We start from the raw sequence: 14,184 nt of genomic DNA, 5'->3' as shown, positions 1-14,184 counted from the left end.
CAGAATTCGTTTAAAATTCCCGCCTAGCGGAAATTCTTGGAAATGACGTCAGTTCCAAGAATCGACGGAATCGTGCCACCTCCTCGGCTATCATGTTCTCCTGATACCAAAGCTCGAAAATCGGCAAAATTTCATTTGGAAATCCCGTAAATTTTCAATATTTGAGTCCCTTATTTAATTTTACTTTCTTAACGTATTATATAACTTAAGGAAGTGATTGGGGAACAGGGTAAGGAGTGCCCAATTAAAAAGTACTTCAAATACTGAACACTTATGCTGTTTATTAATAGAAATATAATTTCGTGTATGTCGATACCAAATCCTTTGTTTAAGTATTTTTCCATGGATTGGTGTATATGTATATGGCTGATAGTATTCATTGATAGCTCATTGATTGCACATGTGACGTAATCTATGAAGCCTCATGGTCAGAAGCTGATCGACGTGCGATGACTTGCACTCGTGTCGTTGTTAGATGTAGCGTAATGATGTTTAGAATCATCAACATGGTTTGTAGAGAACCTTTTTCTATGTCTGTTGGGTGCTTCGAGTATCGTGTTTGAAGAAACTGCAATCTTGCAACTGCTAGAAACGATAACTCTGCATGCCCTGTAAGGTTACGAATTTTCTACACTTTCCATTTTTATCAATTTTGGTGGGTTGGTCAGTTTTTGAGAATCATTTCGAACGGAAAGTTTGAGAATCAACCCTCCAGAATTTCTAAACATAAAATTTTCGCAATTACTGGCCGAGAATGTCGAAAACTCTGGCAGTATGTGCATCGACGTTTATGGAACGCTTACACTGTACTACGTTGAAGAATTTTCATTGACCAATCAGGGAGTTACAATAACCGGTAGCGGAATGTTGCTATTAATATCATGACGAAGGGAACGTCACACGGGCAGAAAATTCCTTTCGGTGGAAATTTCGAAATTTCTTTGACACCGTCAAGAAGAAGGATATTTCCTCGACTAACTATTCCCCAAGAAATAATAAACTTCCAAGGAATATTCGTCCGAATAAAAACATCTCGATGAAGATACATTATGAAACTATTCCTATCTTAAAATAATAAAAAGATACACAGGATTAAAAGTAAATTTAAAACTAATTTGTCACGTGAATCCTATAAGCTCTAAAACCTTGTAACAATTCCTTCGACACACCTGGTTTATTTAACATCTCTCTCGAAAACTTCCATCTCGCATCGTTCAATTACCCAGAATATTTTTATACGCACACTCTCGATTTAAACTAAATTATTCCATCTACTTTTATCCATAATTTATCATCCGATAATATTTGTATAAATATTTTCTCGTGTTCTTAACACGGAGATATTAGCTCGTGTTCTTAACACGGAGGTTAGCGAAAATACAAGATGGAGGAAAGAAAGGAAAAGACTTTTCAAATAGAACATGGAGAACGAGTACAACTTTTTAATTTTTCCCTGATAGACATTGTTAAGTGGAAGAAAAAAAAAAAAAAGACTAGTACGTGTACAACGGCTGTCACGATTAACCAGCTTAATGGGTTTCGATTTTCGAAGGATTACGGTGGAATCCTCGTGGGATCTGACCCACTGACGGAGGATCTCTTGTTTTTGCTACTTCCTGGTCCCCTACTGCCAGATATTTGAATATCCGTAATCTGGAAGCTGCTTAATCCCCGTCCTTTAAAATTAAATCGTTCTCGATCGCATTTCGCGCGACTTAGGCACATTCGTTGTTTCGAAACGGATTTATCGATTGAAAACTCGTCAGTGTCCACCACCGTGTACCTCGTGTTTACGCGCGACAAAGAACAATGAATGATTCGGAGCGGGTGAAATTATTCACGACCCGTTTCGGTTGCATTTTTAATACCGTTTTCGATTATTAAATCGCTTCGAAAGGGCGCCGAGAGGAACGCTAAGCTCGAAACAATTTCACAAAGGATATTTTACAAGCTTGAAACTACGCGGAGCGAGAATTAATCCGTTGATCATTTTGTTCACGGCGCGTTGAAGAAACGAACGTCGCCAGTTGAATTCTCGAGCGCGTGAAACGCTCCAAATATCAGACGATATTTTAATAACGGTGTCTCTGAAATTCGCGACGAAAAAACTGAACAGAGGAAGCACATCCGACGACACTCGCTGTCGTTCGAAGAATTCGAAACTATTTTACAATATTCGCGTCGAATTAAGTAAACGTACATAAGAGAAGAAATTTTCCGTTCGGAAATATTTATATTTAACGAGTCTCGATCAATTATAGCTTTGGAAGCGTTGTTAACGTATTATCCTGAATCGTGAATGGACTGGTTCTGGTTCTGTTTAAACGACTCTGTGTATTTTGTCCAATGACCTTGAACCTCACTTTTTCTAATAGCGCTCTGTACTTTCGGATTTACTACTGTCAAAGTGACAGATTGCACAAACATTGACTTGGAAGAAGCTGTCTGTCTAGTGTTTATATCTTACTCACTTTCAGTATTGAAATTCATAAATTTTCGTTTCGTTTTGAGGTTCAAGGTCAGTGGAAGGCTATCTTGTTACAAGTGACGTTGAATTTGTATTTTCAGCAGCTGTAATTAGCACGAAAAAGAGTACAAAATACTTGCAAAATGAAAATCTATCGCATCTCGTCGAATGCAAGAAATTACAATGGAAACATTTTTTTTACAAAGTCAATAGATAAGTTCTTTCAGATGGTCATTCTCATACCGACTCATAGTGTACAGTAAAAGACCAAAGTAGAACACACTTATCGAATTTTACATTCCCTGTATTTAAACACAATTTTTAATTTCGTGGCGGTCGAGACCTTAGTTAATCGATCGACAGTAACGAATCGATTAAAATTCATAGAATATTATCGATCGAAGTCTCCTCTCTCGATCTTGAGTCGTCGTTCAAAATCCTCGATTCGCGAGCCAGTGTGTTATCGCGTTAGCGTCACGCCGAAACGATTTCTACGCTTTTAATCAAACCGGCAAGATCGTGTCTCGGGACACTTTCGTGACGCGGAACAAAGACGTCTTCTAGGAGTCTTTGAGGACGAGATTGGCAGCGTTTCGAACGCTGTTTCGTCTTGACGCGACGATTTCCCAGGGAGAGCTAAAGAACACACACACACACATCGAGACAAAAAAAAAAAGAAAATTGGTACTCACGATGTCGAAGTCGAGGTTCTCTGCGATCCAGTCTCGTCCCTGTTTGAACTCGTCGTGAAGTCCCATGATGTAGAGGGTGTCGAGGCCATCGACGATGGTGGCGCCCATGTTCGACGCGCCGAAGATGCTCGCACTGTGACCCCGCTTAGAGATCGGCCTGAGCTCGTTCTTTCCCCAGGCGTACCTCACGTAATTGTCCCAGCCGTGCTTCATCATCTGTACAAACGAAGAATAAATGGTGAGAGACGAACAAGAGACTTGTTCAAGGTAACAGAGTAGACATAGGAGGGAATCCATGGCTCGAGGTGCGCCGTGGAAAAATGTTCAGAGTACTGTTCGCGACTCGCAAGAAGTCCCGCGAGACTGCCTCGCTCGGCACTGCTCAGAGGCAACAGAGATACGTGACCGACTTCAGCCAATCCCCACCTCTACCTCTCTCGTAACCCCCACTCCTTCACCGCTTATTATTGGTTCGTACTATTACGTTTCGTCCCTCCCCTTTTTGTCAGGTAACGCGATTGATAGTATTGGGATACTGTGGAATAGACCGTGACGTCACTGGCCATTGGATCACGTGACGAGTAGAGAGTAAAGAAAAGGAAGGGAGGGTGTTAGCAACGGTGTCTTGGCAACGCGAAAGATTGCAATGCAATGGCGTAGACTCGGAATATTAACTACAAGCGAAACAGAAAATTTCTCTACCTTTTGTAGTATAAATTAGATAAATTCTAGTTGATAACAATTATCCTCAAGAGCATGTATTACTATTGGTAGTAATACCAGTAGTATTATGAGTAAAATTTTGTTTTTTTTTACACCACTGAAGTAACAACCTCGTTAAAACGTTGCGTCCGTCCCTCGATAAAACGTATCGAATAGTTTCAAATGAATTCTTCGAGAGGATTTTTCGAGGAAAAATTTACTCTTTGTTTCTAGTTTCTACGACGAAGAAAAAATTCAACGAAATGTTGAATGTGTTAAGTCTGATAAGGACTATAATTGTCAGTGTTTCAAGGTAACGCGATGGAGCACGCTCGAGCAACATGGTTCCATTACGGGCTGATGCGCGGTGCGCAATCCTACGTGTGTTCACGTCGATAATTACGCCGCGAGATGAGTTTCCGGGTAAAGACCAGGAAAAACAAACGTGTGGCTAGCCAAGGATACTTGAAAGTCCCCCAGGGAGGTTCACTTGGACCGTGCTCGCCGACATTTATCCCTTTCTTTCCCTCGAGCCCTTCTTTTCTTCGTGGTTTCCGGGACGATACGGACGGAATGGCGTTTCCTTCTTCGAAATGAAATGAATTTCGTTTCGCCGAAGATTTCCGGGGAACGATGTTTATCTAGCCGGGTACGTACCGTGTTTGAGGAAACGAGGGTTCTTGCCGCGTTCCTCGTACGAGCAAACTTCGAGTATCGAGTTTCGCGATGGAGTTCGAAACGGTATCTTGCCGACTGTAAAGCGTTTAACGCCCCATTTCGAAGCTTTTCTTTTCGCAGCGAAGGTTTGTCGAGGATAGACGGAATTGGGCTAGTTATTTAGGTGGTACTCGCTGCTACCTCCGGGTATCTAGGAAAATTCTCTTCGACGAACTGGAAAGTCAGCACCGAGCGGAAATTTTCTAATCTCTTCCGTGACTTCTAAAAAAGAACATTCTTCCGTCTGGATTTTCTATCCCAGTTGATTGGAATAGAATATACCGCATAAAATTTTTTGCGCAATATTTGTGCATTATATTATTCAAAATTTCAACATTTATAATACCGTTTCCTTGCTCTCGAATTGCATCGTTGAAAACTTTAACACTACGGCATAGTGTGATTAAAAATTTCAATATTTATGCATTATATTGTCCAAATATTTCAATGTTCTCGCGATTCATTGTTCGAAATATCAATGTTTATACACGATATCGTTCAAAATAGCAACGTTTGTGTCACGATATCGTACAAAATTTCAACGTTTGTAAATTACGTAATTATCGTGATCGTTTAAAATTTCAATATTTTTGCATTGCATCGTTCGTAAGCCCACGTGGCCATGTAAAACGAACAAGCACGGGAATGCTCGCGACTATTCCCGAATGCTTCATCAAACGTGTCGTCGTGGTCGGAAATAATGGACAGATCCTTAGGCGGGGGACAGCATCGCGAATCGTACCGAGAAAAACGAATATATTAGCCTGTCTGGCCATTCGTTGACCATTATTCCCGTTCCCTTTGATTTTTCGTGCCATTCGCCGGGCTCTGCCAGTCCGCGGTCGCTTCATCACGTTTTTATGACGGTATAATTCAGGGGGCAATATAATATCTGTGAGCCCTGGCCGGTGGTAGCAACAGAAGTGAGTCCTTCTCTCTGGCTCTGCGGTCATGGTAGAAAAAAAAAAAAACAATAAATCGGAAAGAACGGTAGGAAGGGTAGAGAAAAAACAGGGGGGACAAGGGGGATGCACATGAAATTTGTTAACGTTATGTCACGAATTCTGGACGCACGGGAGTGAAGTGAAATTTGGTAACGAAACACCGAGCGGAAATAAATTCACCGATGAATTTTCTAGAGCGCTTCCATTCTTCGAATTTTGAAAAATATTTTCAAGGTATTGACTACAGTTCGATAGTTTCTTAAAAAATACGACAGTGTTTTGTAATCTATGAGAGAATCGAAATTATTACGGTAATTTGAATCGTATTGGAACTACTCTTCAATAACGAGTAATCGTTAGTTATTTCGATCTGTTTTTAATTTTGAAAATTTCGTCGAAAACGATGCAATAAAATTTGTAGGGAAAGAGATCGTTAGGTGGACGTTTCTATGCAAACGCAATTGTATAATAAAAATTGATAAAAGGATCTACAAAGTATGGACGAAAGCTCAAGATTTTTATGTTCAATTTATACAATTACTCCGAATAGTCCCAATTAATAATATTATCGAGTAAATAACCGAGAAAAAAATTATACTGGATCATCGTTCAAGTTTAAACGTAATTACAATGTTTACGAGTGTGTTCACCTCAACGAAATCCATCAATCCTTAACGTATGCATTTATTTACACCCTGTATATTTCTTGATACTACCTGAAAAGTTCTCAACAGGACAGAGAGCGACGACAACGGTCAGATACTTTGCTCGTGAATGTCGACTGCATAATCCACGGGACATCAATCATGCAGCAATCGCGCGGAATCAGGACAGAAATGGATGTCGCGACGCCACTTTGTCATTTCTTAACCCGCTGAAAACGTTTCACGGAACAAATTTAACTTGATTGCATGGATTAAGCGCGAAGGGTAGTCGCGCGTTGCCACCAACGACCAATTTTCTGCATCGTCACTCTCGGTTTCTGAGTCAACGGGACGTCTTCATCGTTTTAGTTTTTCCTTTTTTTCTCTCCCCCCAGGAAAATTTCACACCCTTCGTTTCTCGTTTTCGCGAGCACCAATTAACGCGCTCGAGTCGTTTTCGACCCGTCGCATCCTTGCAACGTATCGTTTCTTTCGTAATTAAAATTATTGCAATAGATCTTGAATTTTTCTGGGTCTCGTGACTAAAATGTGAAGTTAAAAATTTGAGTTCTGTGCATTCTGGATACTTTTTAAGACAAATTTTGAACGTATAGTCGAACAGAAGAATGTTTTGGGGTTAAGAAGGAATACTGGTCTTCTCAATTTCGAAGGACTAGTATTTTTTGTTCACAGTTTTTTAAAATTTAATGTTCCTTTAAATGTATTTTTCTGGAAACAGTGTTTTTCAAATTAATAACTTTTTCTCAGGGATAGACGTATAATAATATTCTCTAACGTTGTACATTTGGATTTTCTTTCCTATACTAAAAAAACTTAAAAAACTGTGAATTTTTTGTAAAATTTGTAATCTTTTCTTCAAGGATATTTCGTTTCTGAACGAATCGATATTTTAAACAATTTCGTACGTGCAACGACAGCGACATTTGTCCAGTTTCCATAAATTTTAGTTTAATACCATTTCGACCAATAGGAGCGGAGATATCTACCCCACCGTGCAATCAGGAAATTTGGAGCAGCGTGATACGAGGACGTTTGTACGATCTACGTGCGCTAATACTTTTTCGTGAAAATTGACAAAAATACTCTTTAAATCGTAAACTTTTAATATATACACGAAACATTTATATTAAACATTCCCTGTCGTCGGAAAAAATTCACAAATTTTTTCGGTTCGAAAGATAGCTTTCTTCCTTAAATTCCAGTAATTTTTTTCAGAATGTACAGAGCTATGGATATATGCTTTGAAAGTGTTTTCAAATTACAAGAGTATCTTCCTCTTAATTTAAAAAATTAAAACCGATGATAATGTATTCCGAGCACTTCCAGTATGATAATTTGAGAATCGCACAGACCGTATAGCAAACACGTTACGATTTAATTAATTCGAAATTTGTACCTTTTGATGGAATTTCTCTCGTTTTTAAAATATTCGCGATTATTTAATACCTAGATTATTATTCTGCGTTGATGTACAAATATGGTAATACTATATTTCGTGAGAATTATATTCGGTTACTTCACAATTACAAATTTTCCCGAGGCGAACTGTTTGCCAACTTCGTAAAAAATGACTTTGCTCCGAGTAAAGATATAATTTAATTATACATAAATGTGGTTAACACTTTTTTGAAGGCTGTGAAACTCGCTTTTGTAAAGGGTAATATTTTATTAGAAAGTAGGAACACGGATACAGATTGTTAAATACTTTCTCTTTTAACGTAAACCCACAGACACCTACCATACTATTACAATAATAACAACGATAATAATACACCCTTATGCACCAAGAACGTACATTAAAAAGTTAAATTCCGAGTGGAAAAGAAAGAACAAGTAAAAATAAGTATTCGTGCAAATCTACACGACCTAAATTTACACAAAAATGTTTAACCATAAAATGTCCAGCAATATATTTCAAATAATATAGAACAAATAAATGTATAATTTACCCTAGAGAAGTCTCTTTGTGTGAATAATTCCTCCTCCACTAAACCTACAAAACAATTGTTCACCGTCCACCGATAAAATATATTTCACGGGACAAAATAAATAAATATATAATTCACTTTAGAGGAGTCCCTTCGTGGAAATTATAACTGAATATACCGGGCGTAAATTCTTCACCATTCACCGATAGAAAACTCGAGGAAACGTAATCTGGCAGGGGAACAGGAAGAACGTAGCAAAGGAGGACAGATCTTGGAGACGCTGGTTACCGTAGAAGGGAGCGACGTTGCAGAAAATTGCAGAGGGCGGCCATCGTGGCTCCCGGTAGCGCGAATCGCGACAATCGACCCTTTTAGTCGTTATCCACGTAATCGCGGCTAATTTGTTCCGCGGCGACCGCAGTGAACGCGGACCTCGGACGACGGGCTCTCGGCTGGTAATCTGGTTAACATCCGTGTTAGGATTAAACCATTAGCTTGGCGGGAAAGGATACGGAAGGAAGTACAACGAGAGAGGCGAAGCTTCGTGCACGAGCTGCGGTCTTGTCCGATTACTTTCCCTCTGTTACGCTATTCTCCCGCGCGACACCTTGCACCATAGTTTCAACGATCTTCTTAGCGAATGGTCTTTTAACCCTCTCGGCGACCCTGCTGAAGATTGATTCTCAAGCTTAACCTCTAACAAGCGCAACGGAGTTTTTTAAGTTACTTTAAATATTATTACACGGTGATTACTGCATCTGGGGCACTGACGTTCAGTTTTTTTTAGTTACTTTAGACGTACGGTGACTATTATACTTGGGACAACGACGTTTAGATTTTTATTTTAGATATTGTTGCAGGTGACTATTATACTTGGAACGTTGAGGTTTAGATTTTTATTTTAGATATTGTTGCAGGTGACTATTATACTTGGAACGTTGAGGTTTAGATTTTTATTTTAGATATTGTTGCAGGTGACTATTATGCCTGGAACATAGACGTTTAAATTTTTATTTTAGATATTGTTGCAGGTGACTATTATATTTGGAACATAAACGTTTAGATTTTTATTTTAGATATTGTTGCAGGTGACTATTATGCGTGGAACATAGACGTTTAGATTTTTATTTTAGATATTGTTGCAGGTGACTATTATATCTGAAATACTGATGTTTAGATTTATAAGTTTATAAGTTTTTATAAGTTTAGATACTATTGCACGGTGACTGTTACACCTGGAACAATGACATTTAGATTTTTGTTACTTTAAATACTATTGCACGATGATTATTATATCGATATATTATACAAAGAAAATTATAGAACAGTTTTCTAAACAAGAAAAAATATTGAGATTACAATGCGCGAATAAATATCTTCGAGGGAAAAATGTATACAATTTATTTAAATACCTAGAAAACTAATAAATTCTCAAGGACGAACTGAAGATTGCTTCTCGGACGAAGTTCACGTTTAATTTTTAACAAGAATATTACCATACACGTATTCGTACGTTTCTAAATTATTTCGTATAATTATAACACGGTGAAAAGTTAATATTCGTAATCAAAACTTACATAAACTTATATTCGTAATTGAATTTCTACATTGGTAAGGTAATAGTGTTTCAACCCGTAATCAATGTTTCGTTGTAGTTCCTTACATGTAAATTGACGTCCCCGTTGGAAAATGAAATTCCGGCTAAAATTTGTATACAATCGGGAAAAAAATTTCCTCTCCGAAGGCGAGAGAGGTCGAGATTCCTCCCGTGACCCGAACTCCGGAATTCTGTTGATCAATTCATTAATACCCAAAGTTTCATCGCGCGCTCGTTTACTTTGCCGATAACAGAGGAGGGGAATCGAGGAGGAGGGAGGAACCGTGCTCGTCCAGCAATAGAACGGAGTTGCAACTAATTTGCCGAATAACCCGGAGAAGGAGCTTCGAGCCGTCCCACTCGACGCAGTCTCCTCGAATTCCGAAAGGGAGAATTTCTTTTCAAGCGCGCTGCGCGCCGCGTTTCCATTAATAAACAACAAAACGCCAGGTACTAGCGTGGTCTGAAAAGTACGAGGGGAGAGAGAAACAGAGCGAGAGTGAGTAAGACCGAGTGAGTGAGTAAGAGCGAGTGAGCGAGTCAGCGAAGGGAAATATATGAGAGAAAGAAAAACGTGAGTGAGTGAACGAGTGAACGAAAGAAAAAGTGAGTAAGAGTGAATGGTGAGCGAGTGAAAGGTTGAGTGGGAGAAAGTGAGTAAGAGTGAGCGAAAGAGGGTGAATGTGAGTAAGAGTGAGTGAGTGAGCGAAGGGAAAAATATGAGAGAAAGAAAAACGTGAGTGAGTGAATGAGTGAACGAAAGAAAAAGTGAGTAAGAGTGAATGGTGAGCGAGTGAAAGGTTGAGTGAGAGAAAGTGAGTAAGAGTGAGCGAAAGAGTAAGTGAGTGAGAAGGCAAAGTGAATGAGTTAGAGCGAGGGAGCTCTCCCTCAGCGAGGGAGAGAGAAAGTGAGTGAATGAGGGAGAGAAAAAGAAATAGTGAGTAAGGGTGAACGAGTGAGAGAGAAAGTGAGTAAGAGTGAGCGAAAGAGGGTGAATGTGAGTAAGAGTGAGTGAATGGAGGAGAATGTAAGTAAGAGTGAGTGAAAAAGTGAGTAAGGGTGAATGAATGAGAGAGAAGGTGAGTAGGAGTGAGCGAAAGAGGGTGAATTTGAATAAGAGTGAGTGAGTGGCGGAAAATGTAAGTAAGAGTGAGTGAAATAGTGAGTAAGCGAGAATGTGAGTAAGAGTGAGTGAAAGAGTGAATGAGTAGGAGAAGGAAGAGGGAGAAAGTTAGAGAGAAAGTAGACGAGTAAGTGAGAGAGAAGGTGAGTGAGTAGACGAGTGATTGAAAGAGTGAATAAACGAGTGAGTAAGAGAGAAAGACGAAGTGAGTTGGACATTAGTGAAAGGGAGAAAAAGCGAGTGAACGAGTGAACGAGGAAAAGAGAGACGGAGTGGGAGAGTGGAGGAGAGAGTGTAGCCTCCACCGGTTGATTGAGCGCGGTGCACACCGAATAAACAAAAGAATAAAAAAAAAATCCAACGAGCAACTTCGATGAATTCGCGAACAGCTGCATACTGGGATGTAGACTCGCGCGCGTATCTGTGGCGATGTATCGGTAATCAGTCACCGTGTGATTCGATCTCGCTGGGATTCGATTGATGAAAACTGATTCGGGGGTTGGGGAGGGTGAATTGATTTTCTCGAAAAGTTGAAACGAACCCACGATTACTTCCTTGCCTTCTTTGTCCCTTCAATGGCACTCGGGGTTCTTTGATACATTTTCAGTTTGGTTTCGCGTTCATGAAATGTATTGAACGGAATTGAAACGAGTGATTTCTAATAGCTTCTTCACGTGCCATTAGAAAATAGGTAAACACGAAGCGGAATAAAAACCGTATTAGAACCGACATCGATCCACGTTGGAGGTCTCGCGATCAATGTGACTGTTGTTGATCGAATTGGATACAAATAACAGTTACTGTACAACTGCTACCCTCGAAGCGGTTAAATATACCAGATGAATGTACGATAATTGATACGATATAGAGTTAACTTTAATCGCATTCTATCAATATCTGAGTTGTTCGATTTATAAATACAAAATGGTTTTCCATTGAAATTATTCGCCGCGCTTACAATAGATTACGCAATCGTCAAATGATAAAGGGCAAGGCGTTTGGAATTGGTGTTATTGATTAATTAAATAAATAATTAATTGTATTCAATAACGCTCTCGTTGGATACACCAAATAACGGTTATTTGTACGTACTACGATCTCCATAAATAATTACCCATTACATTTTACCGGGACAAATAACGCTCTTTATTTAATCACCGTTCCAAAATTAATCAGCATTGAAACGTTAACGAAGTTCTCCGATAATAACGCGTAACGAATCTCGTCTAAAAATAAATTCAAGCAAGACAAACCATATGGCTGGAGAAACAAGCGAGAAGACCGAAAAATGTTCGTCGTCGAAGGTTAAATCGTAAAATGGCTGACCCAATGTAGCATATAGGTACACTAGCTGCGCACATAAACGCGTGGATGCACGCGAAGTAACAAGGAAACTGGATCTATACTGACGCCTCCACCGATCCTCGATGCACATAACTGGACTTAACCGACCTGACTTTACTTCGTCTCCTTATTCCCCGCGGTTTTCAATTTATGTTATTTACTATCCTCTTGGTCGTTCCATCGTCGAGACGTCCCACAGTGATTCTGTGAAAGCTGGTTTAGTCTCCAACCCCGTATACATTCCTCTTCTTCCATTTCTATCTCGATCTGTTCCCTTGTTCCCCAGAACTCATGCTTCCCTGTACTTTTATTTATTTCTTCCACTGTTCCTGTGTCCCTATGTTCACCTGTCTCTATGTATCCATACTCTTTGTCCCTACATCCTATATCTATATCCCCTGTTCCTATGTTTTCACATCCATGTCACCTGTTCCTGCATTCTTATACCTCTATGTTTTCCTGTCTCCATTTTCCTATACCTCTATGCTCTCCTGTCTCTATGTCCCTATAATTTCCTGTCTCTATATTCTCATACCCCTATGTTTTCCTGTCTCTACGTTCCCCTGTCTCACTGTTCCTAATTATCGATACTCTTCTGTTCCTCTATCTATACCTCCTGTTTCTATGTTTTATATTTACGTCACCTGTCCCTGCATTCTTACATCCCTATGTTTTCCTGTTTCTATGTTTCTATATTCCTACGTTTCTACATCTCTATCTTCTCTTGTCTCTACGCTATGTCCCTATGTTTCCTTGTCTCCGTGTTCTCTTACATCACTATTCCTACGTCTCTCTGTTCCTACGTATCTTCACGCCTCCTACTCTTATATTCCTCTGTTATCGTACCCCCAGATTCTATGTTCCTTTGTTCCTATATCACCCTGTCCTTATGCCACCACATCACCATAATCATCTCTCCTCGCGTCTCAAGATTTCTCGAGTTCTTTGAATAATATCCGAGACACTCTTTCGCGCAATATTCAAGGCTACGATCGCTAAGGTCGTGACCTCATCTTCCTTTCCCATGATTCTCGATACCCTCGTTTCGTCTACTCGCTACGTTCCTGTCCCTCTGTCTCCACCCTCTTTCCCCTTCGTTCTGTTTCCATTATTGTCTCTGTTCTCGTTTTCTCTCTCTCTCTCCCCTTCTCGGGGTTCGATGTATCGACGATATTTTTCCCTCGGTCAATTCTGTCCCAAGATCGAGATCGCAAAACCATTTAAAGAGTGGCCGGTTCCCTCGTAAAAGGCTCAGGACGGTTTATGATTCGCCTGCCGCTGAGATATTACGCGGTTCCCGGTCGCGCTTCCCTCTCGCTGCCTCCATTAAATTTTGCAGCCACGCAGAAGAATGCCAACTCTTCCGCCCCTCCTTGCTGCGGTTCCGGATATTCTTCTCGCGGTTTATACGTTTCCGATAACGGGGGTTATGAAAAATTCGGCCCGAATTAGTTTAGGCAGTATAAAGAATTCTGGTCGAAAGTTCACGATATACGAAGAGCTCGTATTTCGGGTAATCAATGACCGGAAGTTGCCTCGACGGGTCATCGATGACCCACGATATTTATAACGAAATAAATTCTCTTTGGACAAACGAATGTATTTTTCAGGCTCTACGTGAAAATGAAACAGACAAAACTGAGAAACGAAATTACGTAAGATTTTTGATAATTGTTGCTTATAATTATATTGCACAGGGTGTACGATCGATAAGTTTTTGCTACGTATTTGTTTACAGATATTATAAAATCGTTCCAGGGGATCGTGGTTTACCTTCAATTTCTTCGGTAGAAATATTTTCTGAATTTCATTTCTGTTGCAAAATACCAACGGAGAAACTTGCAATTGTAGTTCTCTTATATCTGGGGAATGGAAACGGAGGTTGCCTCCCTCCGTCATTGGAAACTTTTTCTCCGGTGTGGAATCAGTATAACCGTATCGTGCCGTCTTAGCAGCGACGGAGATCTTCGTTAAAAATATCGCGGCGGATCTTGGGAAGATTACA

At 39.9% G+C, this 14,184-nt stretch overlaps 1 protein-coding gene across 1 annotated transcript in view; it reads right to left on the bottom strand.

Annotated features, from left to right (window-relative positions):
* Positions 1-450: 450 nt before the first annotated feature.
* The window catches only part of LOC143150431 (mannosyl-oligosaccharide 1,2-alpha-mannosidase IB-like), a 126,545-nt gene continuing 112,811 nt past the window's right edge, over positions 451-14,184 (bottom strand). The window contains exons 4-5 of the mRNA XM_076318700.1: positions 3,160-3,375; positions 451-609 (exon numbers count right to left, since the gene is read on the bottom strand). Coding sequence (XP_076174815.1) covers positions 586-609; positions 3,160-3,375 — 240 coding nt within the window. The 3' untranslated portion in view covers positions 451-585. The remainder of the gene's footprint in view (positions 610-3,159; positions 3,376-14,184) is intronic.

The sequence above is a fragment of the Ptiloglossa arizonensis genome, chromosome 8, assembly GCF_051014685.1.
Source record: "Ptiloglossa arizonensis isolate GNS036 chromosome 8, iyPtiAriz1_principal, whole genome shotgun sequence".
Classification (NCBI taxonomy): domain Eukaryota; kingdom Metazoa; phylum Arthropoda; class Insecta; order Hymenoptera; family Colletidae; genus Ptiloglossa; species Ptiloglossa arizonensis.
Note: the sequence above shows the minus strand (reverse complement) of the source record. Positions and strands in the feature narration are given on the sequence as shown.